Below are 21,208 nucleotides of genomic sequence, written 5' to 3'. Positions count from 1 at the left end.
TGTACAGCTCCTGCCAGACTTCCTTTTGGTAAGAAGATGTAAAGTGACTGAGTAAGCTTGAGAAAGTGTATGTGTGTGTGTATCCGTGTGTGTGTGTGTGTGTGTATATTAATGTGTGTGTATGTATGTATCTATGTGTGTGTTTGTGTATGTGTACCTGGGTGGGCAAATGTGTGTAAGCGGCATTACCTCAGGCGCAATTTTGTTTAAGAGGCACTACCACAAGCGGAATTTTGTGTAAGTGGCACTACTACAGGGGGGGTTTTGTGTAAGCGACACTACTACAGGGAGGATTTTGTGTAAGCGACACTGCTACAGGGAGGATTTTGTGTAAGTGGCACTACTACAGGGGGTATTTATGTGTAAGCGACACTACTACAGAGGGGATTTTGTGTAAGTGGCACTACTACAGGGGGGATTTTGTGTAAGCGACACTACTACAGGAGGGATTTTGTGTAAGTGGCACTACCACAGGGAGGATTTTGTGTATAAGAAGCACTACTACGTGCGGTGTTATGTGTATAAGATTGTGCTACTGTGGTGTAATTTGAAATGGGGGTACTATTGTGTGACCATGCCCCTTCCGTGTAAGACCACACTCCTTTTTCGGTGTGCACCAAAGGCTGTCCCTTTGTAAAGTATGGGAGGGCGCTGTGAATGCCAAATTGTTTCCTTAAAAATATTTAAAATGCCTGCTCTAATATATATTGTAAACGCCTGCACCTCTTATTACCATGTGCCATGAATGTGCGCTATACATAGCAAAACATTGCATCCCATTAGAGAAAACAATACACCCACACATTATCTGAGTTCCAAAGCTCATTGATGTATATATTTGTTATTAAAAGGATATGGATTCAATATATTACAATGTACAGTATACACATAATTACATGGTTACAACTCACACAGTAAGCAGTTAATACATACAGTTACATACAGTTACAGGCCAGCATACAATACCATTATCTTTCTCATATAAATTCGTCTCTCCATATCACTCTCTCTCTCTCTCTGTAAAATCATGCAGGAACTGGTCTAGAAGCAACTCCATCATCCTCTGAGACAAAACAGCAACTGCATCCTGTGTGATCAGCAATGTGCCATCTAGCCCTTGGGGGAGGGGACTTTCTCATTCATGATGAGTCACCAGTCTATTTGTATATGCTCCACAGGTTCAGCCCTGAAGACATCCAAAGGGGCTGGCCTGAGCTTCCTGTCCACTACCTGTTTGGAATATCTATTGTTCTAATAAAAGTGATTTTACCTTTCATATTTTGTATGTTCTTTTTATGTAATATTTTTGACTTCGACAGTCCACTCTTTGGCAGTAAACAATAACTGCCATTAATTATTAACATAAGAAAAAAATAAGAATTTACTTACCGATAATTCTATTTCTCGTAGTCCGTAGTGGATGCTGGGGACTCCGTCAGGACCATGGGGATTAGCGGCTCCGCAGGAGACAGGGCACAAAAGTAAAAGCTTTAGGATCAGGTGGTGTGCACTGGCTCCTCCCCCTATGACCCTCCTCCAAGCCTCAGTTAGGATACTGTGCCCGGACGAGCGTACACAATAAGGAAGGATTTTGAATCCCGGGTAAGACTCATACCAGCCACACCAATCACACTGTACAACCTGTGATCTGAACCCAGTTAACAGCATGATAACAGCGGAGCATCTGAAAAGATGGCTCACAACAATAATAACCCGATTTTTGTAACAATAACTATGTACAAGTATTGCAGACAATCCGCACTTGGGATGGGCGCCCAGCATCCACTATGGACTACGAGAAATAGAATTATCGGTAAGTAAATTCTTATTTTCTCTGACGTCCTAAGTGGATGCTGGGGACTCCGTCAGGACCATGGGGATTATACCAAAGCTCCCAAACGGGCGGGAGAGTGCGGATGACTCTGCAGCACCGAATGAGAGAACTCCAGGTCCTCCTCAGTCAGGGTGTGCCCCTGACCAAGTATCAGCTCGGCAAAGTTGTAAAGTCGAGACCCCTCGGGCAGCCGCCCAAGATGAGCCCACCTTCCTTGTGGAATGGGCATTTACATATTTTGGCTGTGGCAGGCCTGCCACAGAATGTGCAAGCTGAATTGTACTACACATCCAACTAGCAATCGTCTGCTTAGAAGCAAGAGCACCCAGTTTGTTGGGTGCATACAGGATAACAGCAAGTCAGTTTTCCTGACTCCAGCCGTCCTGGAAACTATATTTTCAGGGCCCTGACAACATCTAGCAACTTGGAGTCCTCCAAGTCCCTAGTAGCCGCAGGTACCACAATAAGCTGGTTCGGGTGAAACACTGACACCACCTTAGGGAGAAACTGGGAATGAGTCCGCAGCTCTGCCCTGTCCGAATGGACAATCAGATATGGGCTTTTTTGAGACAAACGCCGCCAATTCTGACACTCGCCTGGCCGAGGCCAGGGCCAACAGCATGGTCACTTTCCCCGTGAGATATTTCAAATCCACAGATTTGAGCGGTTTAAACCAATGTGATTTAGGAATCCAGAACTACGTTGAGATCCCACAGTGCCACTGGAGGCACAAAAGGGGGTTGTATATGCAGTACTCCCTTGACAAACTTCTGGACTTCAGGAACTGAAGCCAATTCTTTCTGGAAGAAAATCGACAGGGCCGAAATTTGAACCTTAATGGACCCCAATTTGAGGCCCATAGACACTCCTGTTTGCAGGAAATGCAGGAAACGACCGAGTTGAAATTTCTTCATGGGGCCTTCCTGGCCTCACACCACGCAACATATTTTCGCCACATGTGGTGATAATGTTGTGCGGTCACCTCCTTCCTGGCTTTGACCAGGGTAGGAATGACCTCTTCCGGAATGCCTTTTTCCCTTAGGATCCGGCGTTCAACCGCCATGCCGTCAAACGCAGCCGCGGTAAGTCTTGGAACAGACATGGTACTTGCTGAAGCAAGTCCCTTCTTAGCGGCAGAGGCCATGAGTCCTCTGTGAGCATCTCTTGAAGTTCCGGGTACCAAGTCCTTCTTGGCCAATCCGGAGCCACGAGTATAGTTCTTACTCCTCTACGTCTTATAATTCTCAATACCTTGGGTATGAGAAGCAGAGGAGGGAAGACATACACCGACTGGTACACCCACGGTGTTACCAGAACGTCCACAGCTATTGCCTGAGGGTCTTTTGACCTGGCGCAATACTTGTCCAGTTTTTTGTTCAGGCGGGACGCCATCATGTCCACCTTTGGTCTTTTCCAATGGTTCACAATCATGTGGAAGACTTCCCGATGAAGTCCCCACTCTCCCGGGTGGAGGTTGTGCCTGCTGAGGAAGTCTGCTTCCCAGTTGTCCACTCCCGGAATGAACACTGCTGACAGTGCTATCACATGATTTTCCGCCCAGCGAAAAATCCTTTCAGTTTCTGCCATTGCCCTCCTGCTTCTTGTGCCGCCCTGTCTGTTTACGTGTGCGACTGCCGTGATGTTGTCCCACTGGATCAATACCGGCTGACCTTGAAGCAGAGGTCTTGCTAAGCTTAGAGCATTGTAAATTGCCCTTAGCTCCAGTATATTTATGTGGAGAAAAATCTCCAGACTTGATCACACTCCCTGGAAATTTTTTTCCTTTTGTGACTGCTCCCCAGCCTCTCAGGCTGGCCTCCGTGGTCACCAGCATCCAATCCTGAATGCCGAATCTGCGGCCCTCTAGAAGATGAGCACTCTGTAACCACCACAGGAGAGACACCCTTGTCCTTGGAGATAGGGTTATCCGCTGATGCATCTGAAAATGCGATCCGGACCATTTGTCCAGCAGATCCCACTGAAAAGTTCTTGCGTGGAATCTGCCGAATGGAATCGCTTCGTAATAAGCCACCATTTTTCCCAGGACTCTTGTGCAATGATGCACTGACACTTTTCCTGGTTTTAGGAGGTTCCTGACTAGCTCGGATAACTCCCTGGCTTTCTCCTCCGGGAGAAACACCTTTTTCTGGACTGTGTCCAGAACCATCCCTAGGAACAGCAGACGTGTCGTCGGAAACGACTGCGATTTTGGATATTTAGAATAAACCCGTGCTGTCGTAGAACTACTTGAGATAGTGCTACTCCGACTTCCAACTGTTCTCTGGACCTTGCCCTTATCAGGAGATCGTCCAAGTAAGGGATAATTAAGACGCCTTTTCTTTGAAGAAGAATCATCATTTCGGCCATTACTTTGGTAAAGACCCGGGGTGCCGTGGACATTCCAAACGGCAGCGTCTGAAACCGATAGTGACAGTTCCGTACCACGAACCTGAGGTACCCTTGGTGAGAAGGGCAATTTGGGACATGGAGGTAAGCATCCTTGATGTCCAGGGACACCATATAGTCCCCTTCTTCCTGGTTCGCTATCACTGCTCTGAGTGACTACATCTTGATTTGAACCTTTGTATGTAAGTGTTCAAAGATTTCCCATTTAGAATAGGTCTCACCGAGCCGTCTGGCTTCAGTACCACAATATAGTGTGGAATAATACCCCTTTCCTTGTTGTAGGAGGGGTACTTTGATTATCACCTGCTGGGAATACAGCTTGTGAATTGTTTCCAATACTGCCTCCCTGTCGGAGGAAGACGTTGGTAAAGCAGACATCAGGAGCCTGCGAGGGGGAGACGTCTCGAATCTCCAGTCTGTACCCCTGGGATACTACTTGTAGGATCCAGGGGTCCACTTGCGAGTGAGCCCACTACGCGCTGAAACTCTTGAGACGACCCCCCACCGCACTTGAGTCCGCTTGTACGGCCCCAGCGTCATGCTGAGGACTTGGCAGAAGCTGTGGAGGGCTTCTGTTCCTGGGAATGGGCTGCCTGCTGCAGTCTTCTTCCCTTTCCTCTATCCCTGGGCAGATATGACTGGCCTTTTGCCCGCTTGCCCGCTTGACTGAGGCTGAAAAGACGGTGTCTTTTTCTGCTGAGATGTGATTTGGGGTAAAAAAGGTGGATTTTCCAGCTGTTGCCGAGGCCACCAGGTCCGATGGACCGACCCCAAATAACTCCTCCCCTTTATACGGCAATACTTCCATGTGCCGTTTGGAATCTGCATCACCTGACCACTGTCGTGTCCATAAACATCTTCTGGCAGATATGGACATCGCACTTACTCTTGATGCCAGAGTGCAAATATCCCTCTGTGCATCTCGCATATATAGAAATGCATCCTTTAAATGCTCTATAGTCAATAAAATACTGTCCCTGTCAAGGGTATCAATATTTTCAGTCAGGGAATCCGACCAAGCCACCCCAGCCCTGCACATCCAGGCTGAGGCGATCGCTGGTCGCAGTATAACACCAGTATGTGTGTATATACCTTTTTAGGATATTTTCCAGCCTCTCAGCTGGCTCCTTGAGGGCGGCCCTATCTGGAGACGGTACCGCCACTTGTTTTGATAAGCGTGTGAGTGCCTTATCCACCCTAAAGGGTGTTTCCCAACGCGCCCTAACTTCTGGCGGGAAAGGGTATACCGCCAATAATTTTCTATCGGGGGAAACCCACGCATCATCACACACTTCATTTAATTTTATCTGATTCAGGAAAAACTACAGGTAGTTTTTTCACACCCCACATAATACCCTTCTTGTGGTACTTGTAGTATCAGAAATATGTAACACCTCCTTCATTGCCCTTAACATGTAACGTGTGGCCCTAAAGGAAAATACGTTTGTTTCTTCACCGTCGACACTGGAGTCAGTGTCCGTGTCTGTGTCTGTGTCGACCGACTGAGGTAAATGAGCGTTTTACAGCCCCTGACGGTGTTTGAGACGCCTGGACAGGTACTAATTTGTTTGCCGGCCGTCTCATGTCGTCAACCGACCTTGCAGCGTGTTGACATTATCACGTAATTCCTTAAATAAGCCATCCATTCCGGTGTCGACTCCCTAGAGAGTGACATCACCATTTCAGGCAATTGCTCCGCCTCCTCACCAACATCGTCCTCATACATGTCGACACACACGTACCGACACACAGCACACACACAGGGAATGCTCTGATAGAGGACAGGACCCCACTAGCCCTTTGGGGAGACAGAGGGAGAGTTTGCCAGCACACACCAAAAACGCTATAATTATACAGGGACAACCTTTATATAAGTGTTTTTCCCTTATAGCATTTTAATATATATATACATATCGCCAAATAAGTGCCCCCCCTCTCTGTTTTAACCCTGTTTCTGTAGTGCAGTGCAGGGGAGAGCCTGGGAGCCTTCCCACCAGCATTTCTGTGAGGGAAAATGGCGCTGTGTGCTGAGGAGAATAGGCCCCGCCCCCTTTTCGGCGGGCTTCTTCTCCCGTTTTTCTGAGACCTGGCAGGGGTTAAATACATCCATATAGCCCCCAGGGGCTATATGTGATGTATTTTTAGCCAGAATAAGGTACTATCATTGCTGCCCAGGGCGCCCCCCCCAGCGCCCTGCACCCTCAGTGACCGCTGCTATGAAGTGTGCTGACAACAATGGCGCACAGCTGCAGTGCTGTGCGCTACCTTATGAAGACTGAAGAGTCTTCTGCCGCCGTTTCTGGACCTTCACTTTTCGGCATCTGCAAGGGGGGTCGGCGGCGCGGCTCCGGGACGAACCCCAGGGTGAGACCTGTGTTCCGACTCCCTCTGTAGCTAATGGTGTCCAGTAGCCTAAGAAGCCAATCCATCCTGCACGCAGGTGAGTTCACTTCTCTCCCCTAAGTCCCTCGTAGCAGTGAGCCTGTTGCCAGCAGGACTCACTGAAAATAAAAAACCTAACAAACTTTTACTCTAAGCAGCTCTTTAGGAGAGCCACCTAGATTGCACCCTTCTCGGCCGGGCACAAAAATCTAACTGAGGCTTGGAGGAGGGTCATAGGGGGAGGAGCCAGTGCACACCACCTGATCCTAAAGCTTTTACTTTTGTGCCCTGTCTCCTGCGGAGCCGCTAATCCCCATGGTCCTGACGGAGTCCCCAGCATCCACTTAGGACGTCAGAGAAAAAATATTTCATACAATAATCGGTGACCTAGACACAAGTATGTATTCATTTCACAAATCAGACACTTGACTATATTTGGGGAAGACAGGGAGGAGGACGAGACATCCTCTATATACACTCGGCGGTCACGGGACCACTGGTTGGGTGTGGGACAACATTCAACCTCTAGAGTATGCTGGGACAGTGCTTTGGCCTATAATGTCTGATTTGCGACGAACATTTCACACACACATGTACCTACGTCTTTGTACACTGATGTTTGGATTCGATTGAGGTTCTGCTGGGTAGATGAAGAAGACACAAACAAATCGTGAAAGTGACATATAAAATTTTCATGATCTACATATTCCTATCATTTTCTGAACATTGTTTCCATTTCTGGAACGTATGCTAGGTCTGTTTAATAATTGAACAAGGGGTATAAGTAGTGTCCTTCCTAAATAACATAAACCTTCGGAGTTCGGGGAGAGCCACTCATAAACCTTTCTTCCACATATATTAATGAGCTCTTTATCTGCAATGTGTGAATAGCCATTGTTTGATTGTTCCTGATTACCTCCGAACTCCATAACTGCTAGACCTTTGATTTTTCACTGACTTTAACAAACTGATCGGTTAATCCTGGGATCCTATAAGGAAATCACTCCTTCCTCCAGAACCAGTTCCAGTCCCACACTCGACTCCTCATAAAAAAAACCTCGCAAAAATAGAATATCCTGAAAAAAAAATGTTTGTCAGCGGGAAAGAGAGAAAAGAGAAATAGAACAAAACAAAACAACTCTTGTTCATAACAAATCAATTACAATGACTGGTCTTTCTGCAATCCTTTAGTACGCTCAGGTAGTGTTCAACAGTGCCGCCTCTCAGTCTTCACGGAACAGAGTCTCTGGTGATACTTTTGCGATCTCACTCCATTTACGAGTTCCTTCTGGACTACCGACTTTCCTGCAATGGGAATCGTGGACCCAAGTCTCTCTCTCGGCTACTTTCACTGGGATAGTGCTGTCAACAAAACTTGGTATGGTCCTTCCCACCTGTCTATTAGGAAACCTGAGCGTAAGAACAATCACACAGTCTCTTGGTTCACAAATCAAGACAGTTCGTATTTGGCATACCAGCAATCAACAGTTTCAAGTTCTTTTGTCAAGTTCTCAAATGCTGGCTCATCTCAATAAGGTACTGTACTGTCACCTCATTGGTGTATTTCTGATCATTGTAAGGATCAATCATGACATGAGGTTGTCTTCCAAAAACAACCCCCCCCAAAAAAAGACACAAATACCAAAACCAAAACAAATTTCGAAGAGGGTGATTCGTTGAGTGAAGATCTAGGAGTGGTTCCGATGCTACATAATACTAGTGGCAATATCTATGATCACAATAGTACAATTTCAAGCTTTGCTCCTACTTCTAGGGGTACCAATATCTACACACAAATTTCTGCACTATTTTTCTTTGCGGTAAACACAGCAGCATCCGTGGCGGCAGGAAATGCCTCTACCCAGTTTGAGAAAACATCAGTGCACACCAATACATAACAATAATTCCTAAAGGGTGTTAACTGTACGAAGTCGATTTGTATTTCCTGAAAAGATCCGTCTGCAGGAGGGATATGGGATGGCTCTGTTGGTATTGCTTTACCAATATTCTTCCTCAAGCAAGCAAGACAGGTCATTGCTCTCTTACCTGCATGAGAATAGAATCCTGGTGCACACCAGTAGGCTCTCATCAGCCTGCACATACCCTCTTTGCCTAGATGAGTCAGACCGTGTGCCATCTCAGCTAGACTTGGAAGGTATGCTCTGGGGGTTACAGGCTTACCGTGTCCACCTGTCCACAGTCCTGAGGACTCCTGGCCATACCCCTTTGTCCTCCAGACTGCCTTTTCCTGTAGGGAACACAAATTTTTCATTTTAATTTACTATCATGTGTTTGCAATGTAGAGTACCATGAGCATAACTCAAAAAAAAAGAAAAGAAACATCTCTAGAGGAGAGAAAGAAGAAGAAAATGAAAAAGAAAATGTCAGGTTTGCCATTCACCAACAGGCATATCAGTGTCTATACAAAATTTCCCTTCACCAGTATTCCCATTCTCCACCCTTTGTGCATGACAAGGCACACTGCAGTAACACTGGTGTTATCCTGTTGTTGAGATATACTGGGTTTGGGCAGAACTCTGAAGGACCTAGGCATGCGGAGTTTGAACTGTACTTGGGTCCATGTATTGTACCACCCTGTGTGAACGCAAAAGATGAAGAGGAAACTGTAGAGAAACAGAATAGAGGTTGGTGACAGATGAGTTTGTAGAGGTGCAGATTTTATAAAAATTTGACAACTGGATTGGGCACTATGGGGAAGTGATTCTCTACTTGGTCTACTCCCCTTAAAAAAAAAAAATTCTGTGTTTGTCGTATCGCTATTGGGACTATCCCAGCCATCAATCCAGTGTCCTGTCCATCCTAAGTTCATAGGGAACCCGGTATCTGTGAGATAATTTCCTCTACCTGTGATGGACATGCATCTAGAACAGTAGAATGCGACATTAGTCTTCGTGGGTGTCTAACATACTTTGTACTTCCTGAGCGGGAGCACAGTATATGTATATCATATCTAACAAAATTAAGTTAATCAGGGGCCATTTCTGCTAGGAAAAAGAAGCAAAAGTTTAGAGGCCCCTTCTTAACCCCAGCAAGTTTTGTCAAAGGGTAATGTTGCATTTATTTTGTTCTTCCCATTAGCCGAATCTGTGTTTTCTATATGGCTTATGATTCCTTACTATATGTCCCTTGGTCCAGTCTACGGGTTTAATAATGTGGCTTGTGTTTTCTGTCTAGGGGGTCTATATTGACTATGTGTCCTACTACTCCTACAATCTCTGGCAAAATGCCCTTCCTTCCTACAAGTGTAACATATTATTGACCATTAGGGATCTGGGGTTTGGACTGATGGGTCTTTCCTGTATGTGCCAGTATACTTACCGTCCTCAACCTCTCCACCTGTTGTTCTCTGCGCCTAGCACTATTCTTGTGATGTTCAATAGCACACTATCTAAGATTAGCTACTGTGACCCCTTTCCAATTTTGCAAAGAAGTCTGCACCCTGACACTCAATGCCTTATTGAGCCCGTCCATTTGCACAGAGACAGCCACCTCCCATTTGCCGAATTAGTGTTTACCAGTGGTCTTATCCAGATGGAGAGTTTTCTATTACTGCAAAAGACAAAAAAAAAAAAAAGTTTAACAAGCTTCTAGGTCATGCGAAGTATTCATTCAATCCTTCGCATCCCGTATTAAGGGTCTGTACATGGTCCAACAAACATTTCTGAGTTCATCTTGACTAGGGGCATTACTAGGAATGAATACTTCTTATATGGTAACTGAAAGAAATACTTGGGTGTTACCTTGTCTCTGTCTGCTTTCCTACTGGCAAATACTAATTGTGCGGACAGGTTTTTTTTCATTTCTGACGTTACTTTCTTGATTTTTTTTTTTTTTTGTTTTGTTTTATTTTTGAGTTTTACTATATCTGTACACGAATGATACCATACTTACCTGTTCCACTGGTCTCAGCCACTTCCCCCACAGGCTACTGCTCTTCTTTTAACAGTTGGATACTCCTCTGGGTACATTAGAAATGGCTGAAAACAATCAGGTCACCTTCTCCTCCTAAATAAAACTTCAACATTCATTAGTACATATATAGGTTACAGTCATATTTTTCATATTTTTATTATTTTCTATAGTTTGTATGCTGGCCATAACTGCTTCCACATCTACATATGGCGGTGTACTTGCAATCTTTTTTTTTTTCTTCCTACTTTTTTATTGTTGCTACAAGTTCAAACAGTTCTTATATTTCCATTCTTGTCTTATATGACTTTGGTTAGACATATCACCTGCAATACCTTAGGATCAAAGCTGCCCACCCTAGGGAATGGTACCCTATCTTTGTCAGTCATACGTACCCATTCAGACAAAAAGTCTTCAGTGTGTGGACCATATTTTCCACACATAACGAATCTCGCTGACCCCTTGGGCCGCGGCTCTTCAACCTGAACCCTGGCTACCATACGTCCACCGCTTGTGCAATTGGATCCCATTGCGGACTTTTTCCTTTTACGCAATCCCCAATGCACGACACGAATAGATGGTGAAAGTTCTTAGAGCGCTTTCACCCACTCCTCCGCTGAGTACCACGATTCACTCCAATAGTGACCACCGCGTACCCAGTGAGGTCGACCTAATTGGTTTATATTTACTGGAAGTGCTAGGAGTGACTTAACCTTTCCAGCAAATATCCACCGCTGGAGAATTTCCTGAGAGAGACCAGCGAAAACTCCCTATACACTTTTTATACACAAATCACGCTTGCGTATGCTCTATACAGCGCTAATGATACCCCTTTTACGAGTTTTTTTGCGTAAAATTGCGGTATCAAGTTGCGCTATATATCGCACCTACAAACGCGCGGTCCAATCGCACAGCGTATAGGTACTTGTTACTTATCTGCCGTACGACCACTGGAATCGAATCACAAGCTGCGAAACCTCAGCCGGAGCGTATCAAAAAACTATATGGGTCCCAATTCACAATTCACTACCATGCTCCTGTGTAAGTCTCCTCACGACTTACATATTTCAAATCCTATACTAACGTGAGTCAGCCGCCTCACGCCACCAAGCCTCCACTCACTTGGTGTACCAAACGACGGGATCCCGAATTCCGGGGTTCGAATCCACTCACTCCTACGTTCGCTAACTCAAATACACTTTGTTTTTCTGTACAGAAAATTTTAATTCATTCAGATTGGCAGCTTTACCCCCAGAGGCAACACAGTTTAAACAAAAGTTTTACACTAATCTGCTTTAGAAACCGGGTAGTTTTGTGCTATTGTATTAAATATCTACTATCCCACCTTAATTGAACAAATATCGTGTGGTTTTATTATGCGCACACAACCCTACGCAAACTTGCGTAATTACGCAACCGTGCGTACCTCTATGCCACGTGTGCGGCCTTGTGCCACGTGCACGTTTTTGTACGCTGTCCTCACGTTCCGTACCACGTGTACCAATGTGCGTACGCAATAAAACAAACCACACAGTCTCTATAAATGTGAGCAATACTAACTATAGTCGCTCACTTAGCACAACACCCAGTTTTTTTTTCTGTCCAAACCTTTAACGACCGGGCCAGACTTGCATGTTGTGCTTTATATTTACTTCCTTAAACACTGTTATTTCAGTTTTAACTATACAGCAACAAATGTATCCGGTTTCACACAGATCTATAATGACTGCAATAATCTATAATTTAAATGATATGATTCAGATTGGATAGCATTCTTGCAGAACATACACTGATATAAATATACACATAATTATAATAATATTATATATATGTATCATTCACTAGCCTTCTATGTGACTCATTTACCCATTCAGTGCTTCTAATTTGCATATCAAAGCTATTTGCTTTTCACTGCTAAGAAAAAGCAGTTACACAGGTTAATTTGCATTTCAATGCATATCTTATAGCAAACAGAGAGTTAACTAAATCCTGGGAAAGAAGAAAAAAAAAAGTATTTTTTTTTCTTTTCTTTTTTGTGTGCAATTTCTTACACCAAGCCAAGCATTTATCTCACCATTTACTCTCACTAGGGCCAATTGAAACGATTTGTAATTGACTATGCATGGGTTAAATAAATGCATTGGTAACTCATAAATGGTGCTTGATGTGACCAAGGAAACTGATTGTTCTGAGCAGACTGAAAATCAGCTATTTAGAAAATGACCTTCCTAAAATGACCACTGCTCCTCCCCCTTCCACATCCATGAGGTTTACACAAAATGGTGGACAGGCCATGTGGTCAGTCCAAAATGGAGGACAGACCATGCGGCTTCCTTTGTCACAAAGAAATCACACATCATACAAGCACCAGAAGTTATTTTAGGCCTGAGTTAAAAAAAAAAAAAAAAACCATATCAAGGCCATGCAGCAACTTTTAAATGTACTTTTAAACCTACTTAACAGATAAACAATCCAATCTGAATCAAACACAATATGACTTCTTTGAACTTTGTTTTGCAACAATAAAAATACATTTTAGCATTTTAAATATTATGAGAAACGCATTGTCCCTTGAAATTTCATATCATTGGCTTACTGATATCACAACAATACACACGGATATGATTTTCTCAGCTTTACGATGCGTCCACCACAAGCTGATCGACCACAGCGTCGCGTTTATAATGTACAGTGCATCATTAAGACCATGATATCGCGGACCAGCTCCCATCTGTGAATGCCAAATTATTTCCTTCAAAATATTTAAAATGCCCGCTCTAATATATATTGTAAACGCCTGCACCTCTTATTACCATGTGCCATGAATGTGCGCTATACATAGCAAAACACTGCATCCCATTAGAGAAAACAATACACCCACACATTATCTGAGTTCCAAAGCTCATTGATGTATATATTTGTTATTAAAAGGATATGGATTCAATATATTACAATGTACAGTATACACATAATTACATGGTTACAACTCACACAGTAAGCAGTTAATACATACAGTTACATAGTGTTACAGGCCAGCATACAATACCATTATCTTTCTCATATCAATTTGTCTCTCCATATCACTCTCTCTCTCTCTCTCTGTAAAATCATGCAGGAACTGGTCTAGAAGCAACTCCATCATCCTCTGAGACAAAACAGCAACTGCCTCCTGTGTGATCAGCAATGTGCCATCTAGCCCTTGGGGGAGGGGACTTTCTCATTCATGATGAGTCACCAGTCTATTTGTATATGCTCCACAGGTTCAGCCCAGAAGACATCCAAAGGGGCTGGCCTGAGCTTCCTATCCACTACCTGTTTGGAATATCTATTGTTCTAATAAAAGTGATTTTACCTTTCATACATTTAATCATAACTATTTGTTGCAATGTCCTACAACTTAACAAGTATCAAATGAATCTACACATTAATCTGGTTGCTTAAATACCAAATATGACAGGTGTATCTGGCTTCGTTCAAATAATACACATACATGACATTACTTCATTATATACTTTTAAATCATCATGTCTGGCGCTTGATATTATTATAATTATGTACTGTATGAAATAAGTGTCGAATCCATCTCTGTGGCATATCCGTGTAAATGCGTGTGTTACCATATTTTGCTGTGCTCGCTGCGCGTATTTGCAAGTATAGCGACTCATAATGTGTGTAGTTTGTATGTTCTTTTTATGTAATATTTTTTACTTCGACAGCGCAAATTTATTGTTTGCAGGGTGGCGCCAAACACCTTAGCACCTGCCCTGATTGGGATACCACCTTTGAGAACAATTGATAACTATCTTTCATGTATTGTTCTCCATTAGTAAATAATCATTGTCACTGTAGAATTATGGGCTTCAAAATATTTGGAAATGGCTTTATACCCATATACAGACAGACAGCAACAATTGGTTCTTTCTAGATCACTGCACATGTGTTTTCTCACGTTTATAAAGAAGTATAGATGCAGAAAGCAGGATGTCTCTCAAGCAGAGACCCAACATTTGCACAGAAAGCATTCATTACACTCTCATAGCACAGTAGGTTAAAATACAGAATCTCTTTTAAATATATTGCTATAGTGGTCTACATATGAAACAGACAGACAGAAGTGCAGGGACAGACACACAGTATACCCCTAGAAATGAATCTCTCTGGTGTACCTGGCAGATATATTGCTGTAATGCATGTAAGCTGCAATGACCACACCAGTCCGGCCTCGGTTCCCCTGAAATATAATAAACATTTTAGACAAGTCTGTCACAAATTGAGACATTTATAATATGTAAAGATACTCATTCAATGTGCAGCAAAAAAATAAGACACATGCAGGTCATGTTCCAGAGTGGGACACCAAATTCTAGTCTTTGGCTCTGTGGTGTTATGGAATATAGGGGCTGATGTATTAAGCAGTGAAAGAGTAGAAAATTGGACTCTGCAGTACCCTCAGGATCAGGACCTTTTTTATGCACATGATGCCAATTACGCTCTCATCCATGCGCTCCATATTTCCCTCCATAACTAGTGGATACACCAGAATACATACCATTTACCAGCAGACGGGATGCCGGCTGTCAAGATCCTGGCAGTGGCATCCCATCCGCCAGTATACCGGCAGCAGGGCGAGCATTAGGAGTCTCATTACGGGCTCACTGCGCTCGCCACAGGGTCTAGTCCCACTCTATGGGTGTGTGTGGATACCCACGAGAATGAATAATCCTATTTTGCCGGGAATCCGGCTGGCAGTATTGCCGGTTGTCGGGACCTGAGGGGATCATCTTCACCATTGCCAGCTGTCCTGGTGAGACATGGCACCTGGAAGCAGTTCACTCCAAAACTCCAATTTATATGCTTTTAATTAGTTGTGAAATGTAAGTGCATTGTATGAATAAAAACTCTGTCCTATAATTCAAAGGTGTTGCACTACTATTTTTATTTTATTATTTTACACGTGAGAATAACCATTGAGACATAAAGAGTGTGGGACTATGAAGTTACTGTGATAAAGGAGAATGAACCTATGAGCACCATTTAAGTATTTAAAAAAAAAGGGGATAAATGAACGTTAAATTACCGCTATCCTATTAGCCCTAATGCCAGCATCCTTTTCCTCTGATGTCGGCACTTATTGGGGATTATTCTTTATGTGCCTCAGGCACCCGAAGCATAGTCTGCAATAAGGGGGCCACCGCAGCTGCGATAACACATGGGATTGGGGACTTACATTATCCCGGTTCCCATGTGTTTTAGTGCGACCCAGTTTCAGCTGATCAAAATGGCCTCTAATTGGATTCTGCGATAATGACCATTGACTGGCCAAAAGAGCATTGGGGTTAATAGGATACTGCCCTAAGGGCCTAATTCAGCATTAGTTGTAGTTCTGCGAAAAATCGCAAATCTACAACTCCTTCCACTAGCATGCGGGGAGCCACCCAGAACAGGACAAGGCAGCCCCGCATGCCAAGTCCTTCCCCCTCGCTAAAATACGAGCCTTTTGCTGCTCGCATCTTTAGGGTAACCCCCTGCCTTCGCAAAATGGTCCAAACACGCCTCCAGACCCCACCCCCCCAAGCCGCGATCACGCCAAAAAATGTGGTGACAGCCCCCCTGTCGGCACGTAGGCTGAAATCACATGGAATATCAGTTTAAGATCTCACGTATGCGCAGATTCCGCTTCAGTTGACTGCCACACAGTCAGCACATTTTTGACCCTGTGATTGCGGGTGTATTCCTTCAATCCAAGGTGTTTCTTAAAATGAAGATTAAGAATTCATGTGTGCTGTCACTTTTATTTTACGGAATTGTATACTCTATTTGTATTGTATCTTGGGCAAGCACGCTTCAATTTTCCCTAAAAGTGAGCAACCCCCCTCCAGCAAAGAGATTCGGTAGATGCTAGAATCAAGTGGGCTAAGGGACCTTTTCCGTAAGGGGGAGGAGTTACGACGCAAGGGGGAGGAGCTAGGCCAGCGGGATAGTTCCTCTACTATCCATGCCACCAACTATTACCTTTAGTAATTAGGTGGTGAGCGAAGCGGAGCGGAGCGAGCCACCGTGCCCGAAGCGTGGCGAGCGAAGCGAGCCCGCGAGGGTACTTTTCGGGGACCCTGTTCGCCCGTAGCTCCTCCCCCTGGTGACGTAGCTCCTCCCTCAATACGTCACAAGGTCCCTTCAGCCCCTCCGATATAGAACCTACCAAAGAGATTCACTGGTTCCACACATATAAAGCCTTTATTCACTTTTCCCCTCGCCTACATCTTCAAATTCATTTCTGTCCACAGTCCCTTCCACGCATCAACGTCTCACCTTCACCCTGGTTACCTCTTTGAACGCCTGCCTCCTATACATCTCCAGCTCCTCCTCGTTCTCTGTAATTCACTCCCTCACCAAGAGGCACTTTCTACCAGTCTTGCCACTTTCAAACACACAAATCTTAAAGCCTAGCAGCTCTCTTTCAAAATCTCACCTCTGCAACCTTGACCAGCTCTTCTTCCCAATACACCCTCCAACTGTTCACCCCTTCCTTTAGTATGTATGCGCTTACGAGCATGGCATTCTTTCATCTTCTTTTACCATTTGAACTAACCATGCCAACTGCGTTCCTTGTCTTTTGTCTCCAAGACTATGATACTGTATGCTCCCCCTCATATTGGGTACAGGCTCATTAAATGCCAAACTGCCTTCCCCTCCTTACGAGTTAACACTGTGCCCTGCAAAATACAGTGGGTTCTCCTACCCTCGCCCCTTGTCCTCAATCTACCTAGTCTGTTGTCAATTTACATTTTATTGTACTTATGATTTCAGTTTACACTGCTACTATGTATATGAGTTGTATAATGCTGTAGACACTTTGTGGCACCTTAAAAATAAAACTTTATAATAATAAAAATAAGAGTGACACTCATTGGGGCTATGTCCTAAGGTGGAGGTCTCTTATAATATTCGGAGAGAGATTTAGGCCATAATGTGCTTTTGTTGTATGTTTGGTGAATTAGTTACTGCTTACTTTATTATGAATGACAACAACATTGTGAGGATCTGCATTCAGCCAGGTGTCCATTGCTTTACAGATACTGCAAACTCTTTCCAGAGCTGGGGCATGAAGGTCTGGCCACCCAAAATCCAGCACCTGTGAAGAGAGACCACGACATGTCTATGTACAACACTGGAGACATTCTCAAAGTTATATTATATATAAATAAATAATTATAGATATTTATTCTAGATCATAACAACAAATAATAATAACAAAATCACAGAGAATAAGAAAAAAATACTTAGAGTTAAAGGATTATAACAGATTATACATTAAATACATTATTCTTTCTTTCCTCCAATAAATAAGTCTTTACTCTACAATGCGATTGTGTCCAAAGTATAAAAGGCCAGGGATGTGGCTAATGTAATTAAAAAGCTGGAAAATTATCATTACTCCTGCAGACAATATCCTGGGGGTCTGGTAATGTCATCGTCATAACGTAAGAGCGGGGGGAAGACTCCAAATGGTTCTAGACCTATCAAGTGTAATTATCGCTGTGAATCTGCTATGGGAAAACTGAACTTTATCAAAGTAAATCTAATTGTAAACAAAAACATCCCTCAGCAACCAAAGGTCTCCACCAATAGTTGCTGCTAATAATAATAACTGAAAAAAATGATGAAAGAAAAAAAAAAAAAAGGCAAAACATTTTCTGTGAATCCACATATAACTGAACACATTTAATAACTCTATACATATATTACAGTAAGCATATAATTGATATTCTAAAGAATTAATTATGATCCAAAAGGTAACTCTCCATTACTCATCTACTATCAATGATCTGAAAACACAGCAGATGAGAGCACTAGGTACTTTCTCCAGTAGTTAACAGCTGCTCATCCACAGAGAAGATGTGTGGGCATGTGTATATATACACATGTATTTATATAATTATTTGTATTCTCCACTGTGATCTTGTTGTTTGATGATTTTTCTGTCCCAATTCAATTGATTAAATATCAAACTATTAAGGTCCTAAACAAAAGCGTGTGTGAAATCGTGGCCTCCATGCATAATTTCCAATCAAATGGCACCAGATAAATTTACAATCTAGACTGCAACATACTGTGGCCTGAATGGTGAAAATTATTCCATCTTTGGGTGGAAGTGATGCCACACTAAGGTCTCTTCTGTTTTTGTCCAGGCCAGGCAAAAATAAATGACTGTCCATTCTATGATGGAAACTTATAGCTCAAATTTTTGCAACAGCCCCTTACATCCTTCAGAAATTCTTTGCAATTAAACGCAATGGTGCTCCCCTGGATCATTTCTCCACTTATCCATAAACCTTTGACCTTGTTACCTAGTTGAATTGTTTTCCCTGTGATGTCTAAATGATAAGCTTTTTATTTTATTTATGTATGGGCAATTAAATATATATTTTATGGCATTAAACTGATGTGTTGCACTTACTCTGGTTCTTTGAAGTTTTAAATACAGTATGCTTAGAGTGGATGATCATTGATGTTCCTAAAAGGATTATATGAAGCCTACAGATTCCTTGATTATGTCTTGTTTTAATAATCTAAAGATGCATTTTGAAGTCTTTTACTGTCTAGTTCCACCTGTTTTACATACTACACTGTACTGTACCTTATCGTATTTACTAAGGTCACTAACATGGATTGAGCCATACTTACCTACTCTTTCGCAAATGTCATAATTGGGGTAATGCCCCTGCACCCATGGAAGAGTGGGCAGATCACCCGCGTACCGCCCGCTTTCTGAAGCAGACAGGATGAGGAGAGTTTACAGATAATTACAGTGCAGGTATGGGGAAGGCGAGGCATAATGATGCAAATTTGTGTCATTAAGCGCCTCCCCTCTTCGCAAACCCACAAATCAATGTATTTTGGGGGCAGGGCTAAGTGACTGAAACCCTAGCCCCACCCCCCGAAGGTGCAAGCAGCATCTCCTCTCCAGGCTTCTCCCAGAGTTTAAAAGTCGGCAAGTATGGATTAAATATGTGGAAGTTATGTCTTTGGTTGCTCTATATAAGAAGCATAAAGTACCATAATTAAACAGACCATTGAACATTAAAGCTTTAATGAATTTTCCTTGGTGCATTGTATAAGTGTAAAGAATCTCTTTTACTGATCATGAAAATTCCTATTTCTGGTACAAATATTAGCTGTTGCTTATCTGATACTTGTAACCGTATTACAGCAGTCTGGTATTATCCTTTTTAAAGGTATGCAGAACATTCTTTGTAGAACATGATATACAGACCCCACCAAAACTAGAGCCTGTTTGTCGGCATTACACATCACTTCTGGTATGCAATATATTTGCACTTTCATGTATTCACCTGTTCATGGTCATGCTTGGCAGTGCTTTATGTTTTGCTTGGCACCCCCTGCTTTTTTCTAAATATACACATTTATTTATATATATATAAATATATATATATGTATATACATATACACATACATACACACAGTATATATATTTATACATAGTTTCTTTTTAATTTCATTTCATAGCTGTAGTTATTGGTCAACAGTAATAATTTTTTCAAGTCTCACAGAGGGAGTTCCTTTATTTCTTTATTATTCACTTGTCTGTTTCCCAGAGATGGTGGAAATACTCTCTTTATGGGACAGGACAAACCACCAGTCGGATGAATAAAAAACATTTTGGATTCCTGGGATTGTAGAAGTAACATTGCTATAAAGTACACATGTTTATCACTGAGGCATGTAAGTTTGGATTCCTCTCACGTGCAGTTTTCTCTTTTTGATGTTAAATTTCACTTTTAACAATTAACATTTATTTACTGTGATAATACAATGGGAACAATGTGCTGCTTTTTAAAGACATCTTGTAGTACGCTGATTTTCTGACCTATTAATTCTCCCTCTCATAGTTTCAATTACACAGATGGGCTGCAGATGAAACTACCTCCCAAAGAAACGGTAATTTGTTCCAGTTCTGCACAGGAAACAGAATAAGCTCCTAATTGGCTGATTTCTAATCACTGTTAATAAAAATCCTTTCTCCCCTTTACATCAGAGCTGTGTACAGACTCCCAGTCCCATTTCCTGCAGAGATCCTCAGTATATTTACATCTCAATATACTATTTCAATATCCTGAGTGCACAGCCTTCAGTGGCATTCCAGGTATACTCATTTATATCATTATTTATACATTCAGATGATAAGAGAACCACAAAACAAAGCTATCCACTGCACATGACATGACCCTCACCAACCTTCATTCTAATCCCACCTGTCTAGCATGCCTTTTTTCCACTCATCCTCCACCAGGCAGAACTGCCCTACAACAGTTTTCCCTTTATCACCAAATTGCCTCCTCCAGAATACCCTCTCAACCCATCTGACCTTCACAGCCTGCCCACTCTAACCCCACCTGACCTACACCAACCTGCCGTCTAACCCCACCTAGCCTACACCAACTTGCTCTCTAACACCACACGGCCTAGACCAGGCTGTTCCAACACAACATGGCCTTCGTGTGCATGCCCTCTAAACCCACACAGTCTTTGCCAGCCTTCCTTCTCACCCAAGCTGGCCCCTGCCCTCTAACCTAAAGTATGTCAGTCTAACCTCTAACCCAACATGGCACCTGCCCGGATGCCCTCTAACCCAAC

At 43.0% G+C, this 21,208-nt stretch overlaps 1 protein-coding gene across 11 annotated transcripts in view; it reads right to left on the bottom strand.

Moving 5' to 3' along the window:
* Nucleotides 1–21,208, bottom strand: part of TNS1 (tensin 1) — a 937,838-nt gene that overhangs the window by 204,015 nt on the left and 712,615 nt on the right. For all 11 annotated transcript variants that reach the window (XM_063933939.1, XM_063933936.1, XM_063933946.1 and 8 more), the window contains 2 exons: nt 17,562–17,684; nt 14,719–14,783 (listed from right to left, as the gene is read on the bottom strand). In XM_063933939.1, the coding sequence (XP_063790009.1) occupies nt 14,719–14,783; nt 17,562–17,684 (188 nt within the window). The remainder of the gene's footprint in view (nt 1–14,718; nt 14,784–17,561; nt 17,685–21,208) is intronic.

This window comes from Pseudophryne corroboree, chromosome 7 (assembly GCF_028390025.1).
Source record: "Pseudophryne corroboree isolate aPseCor3 chromosome 7, aPseCor3.hap2, whole genome shotgun sequence".
Classification (NCBI taxonomy): Eukaryota; Metazoa; Chordata; class Amphibia; order Anura; family Myobatrachidae; genus Pseudophryne; species Pseudophryne corroboree.
Note: the sequence above shows the minus strand (reverse complement) of the source record. Positions and strands in the feature narration are given on the sequence as shown.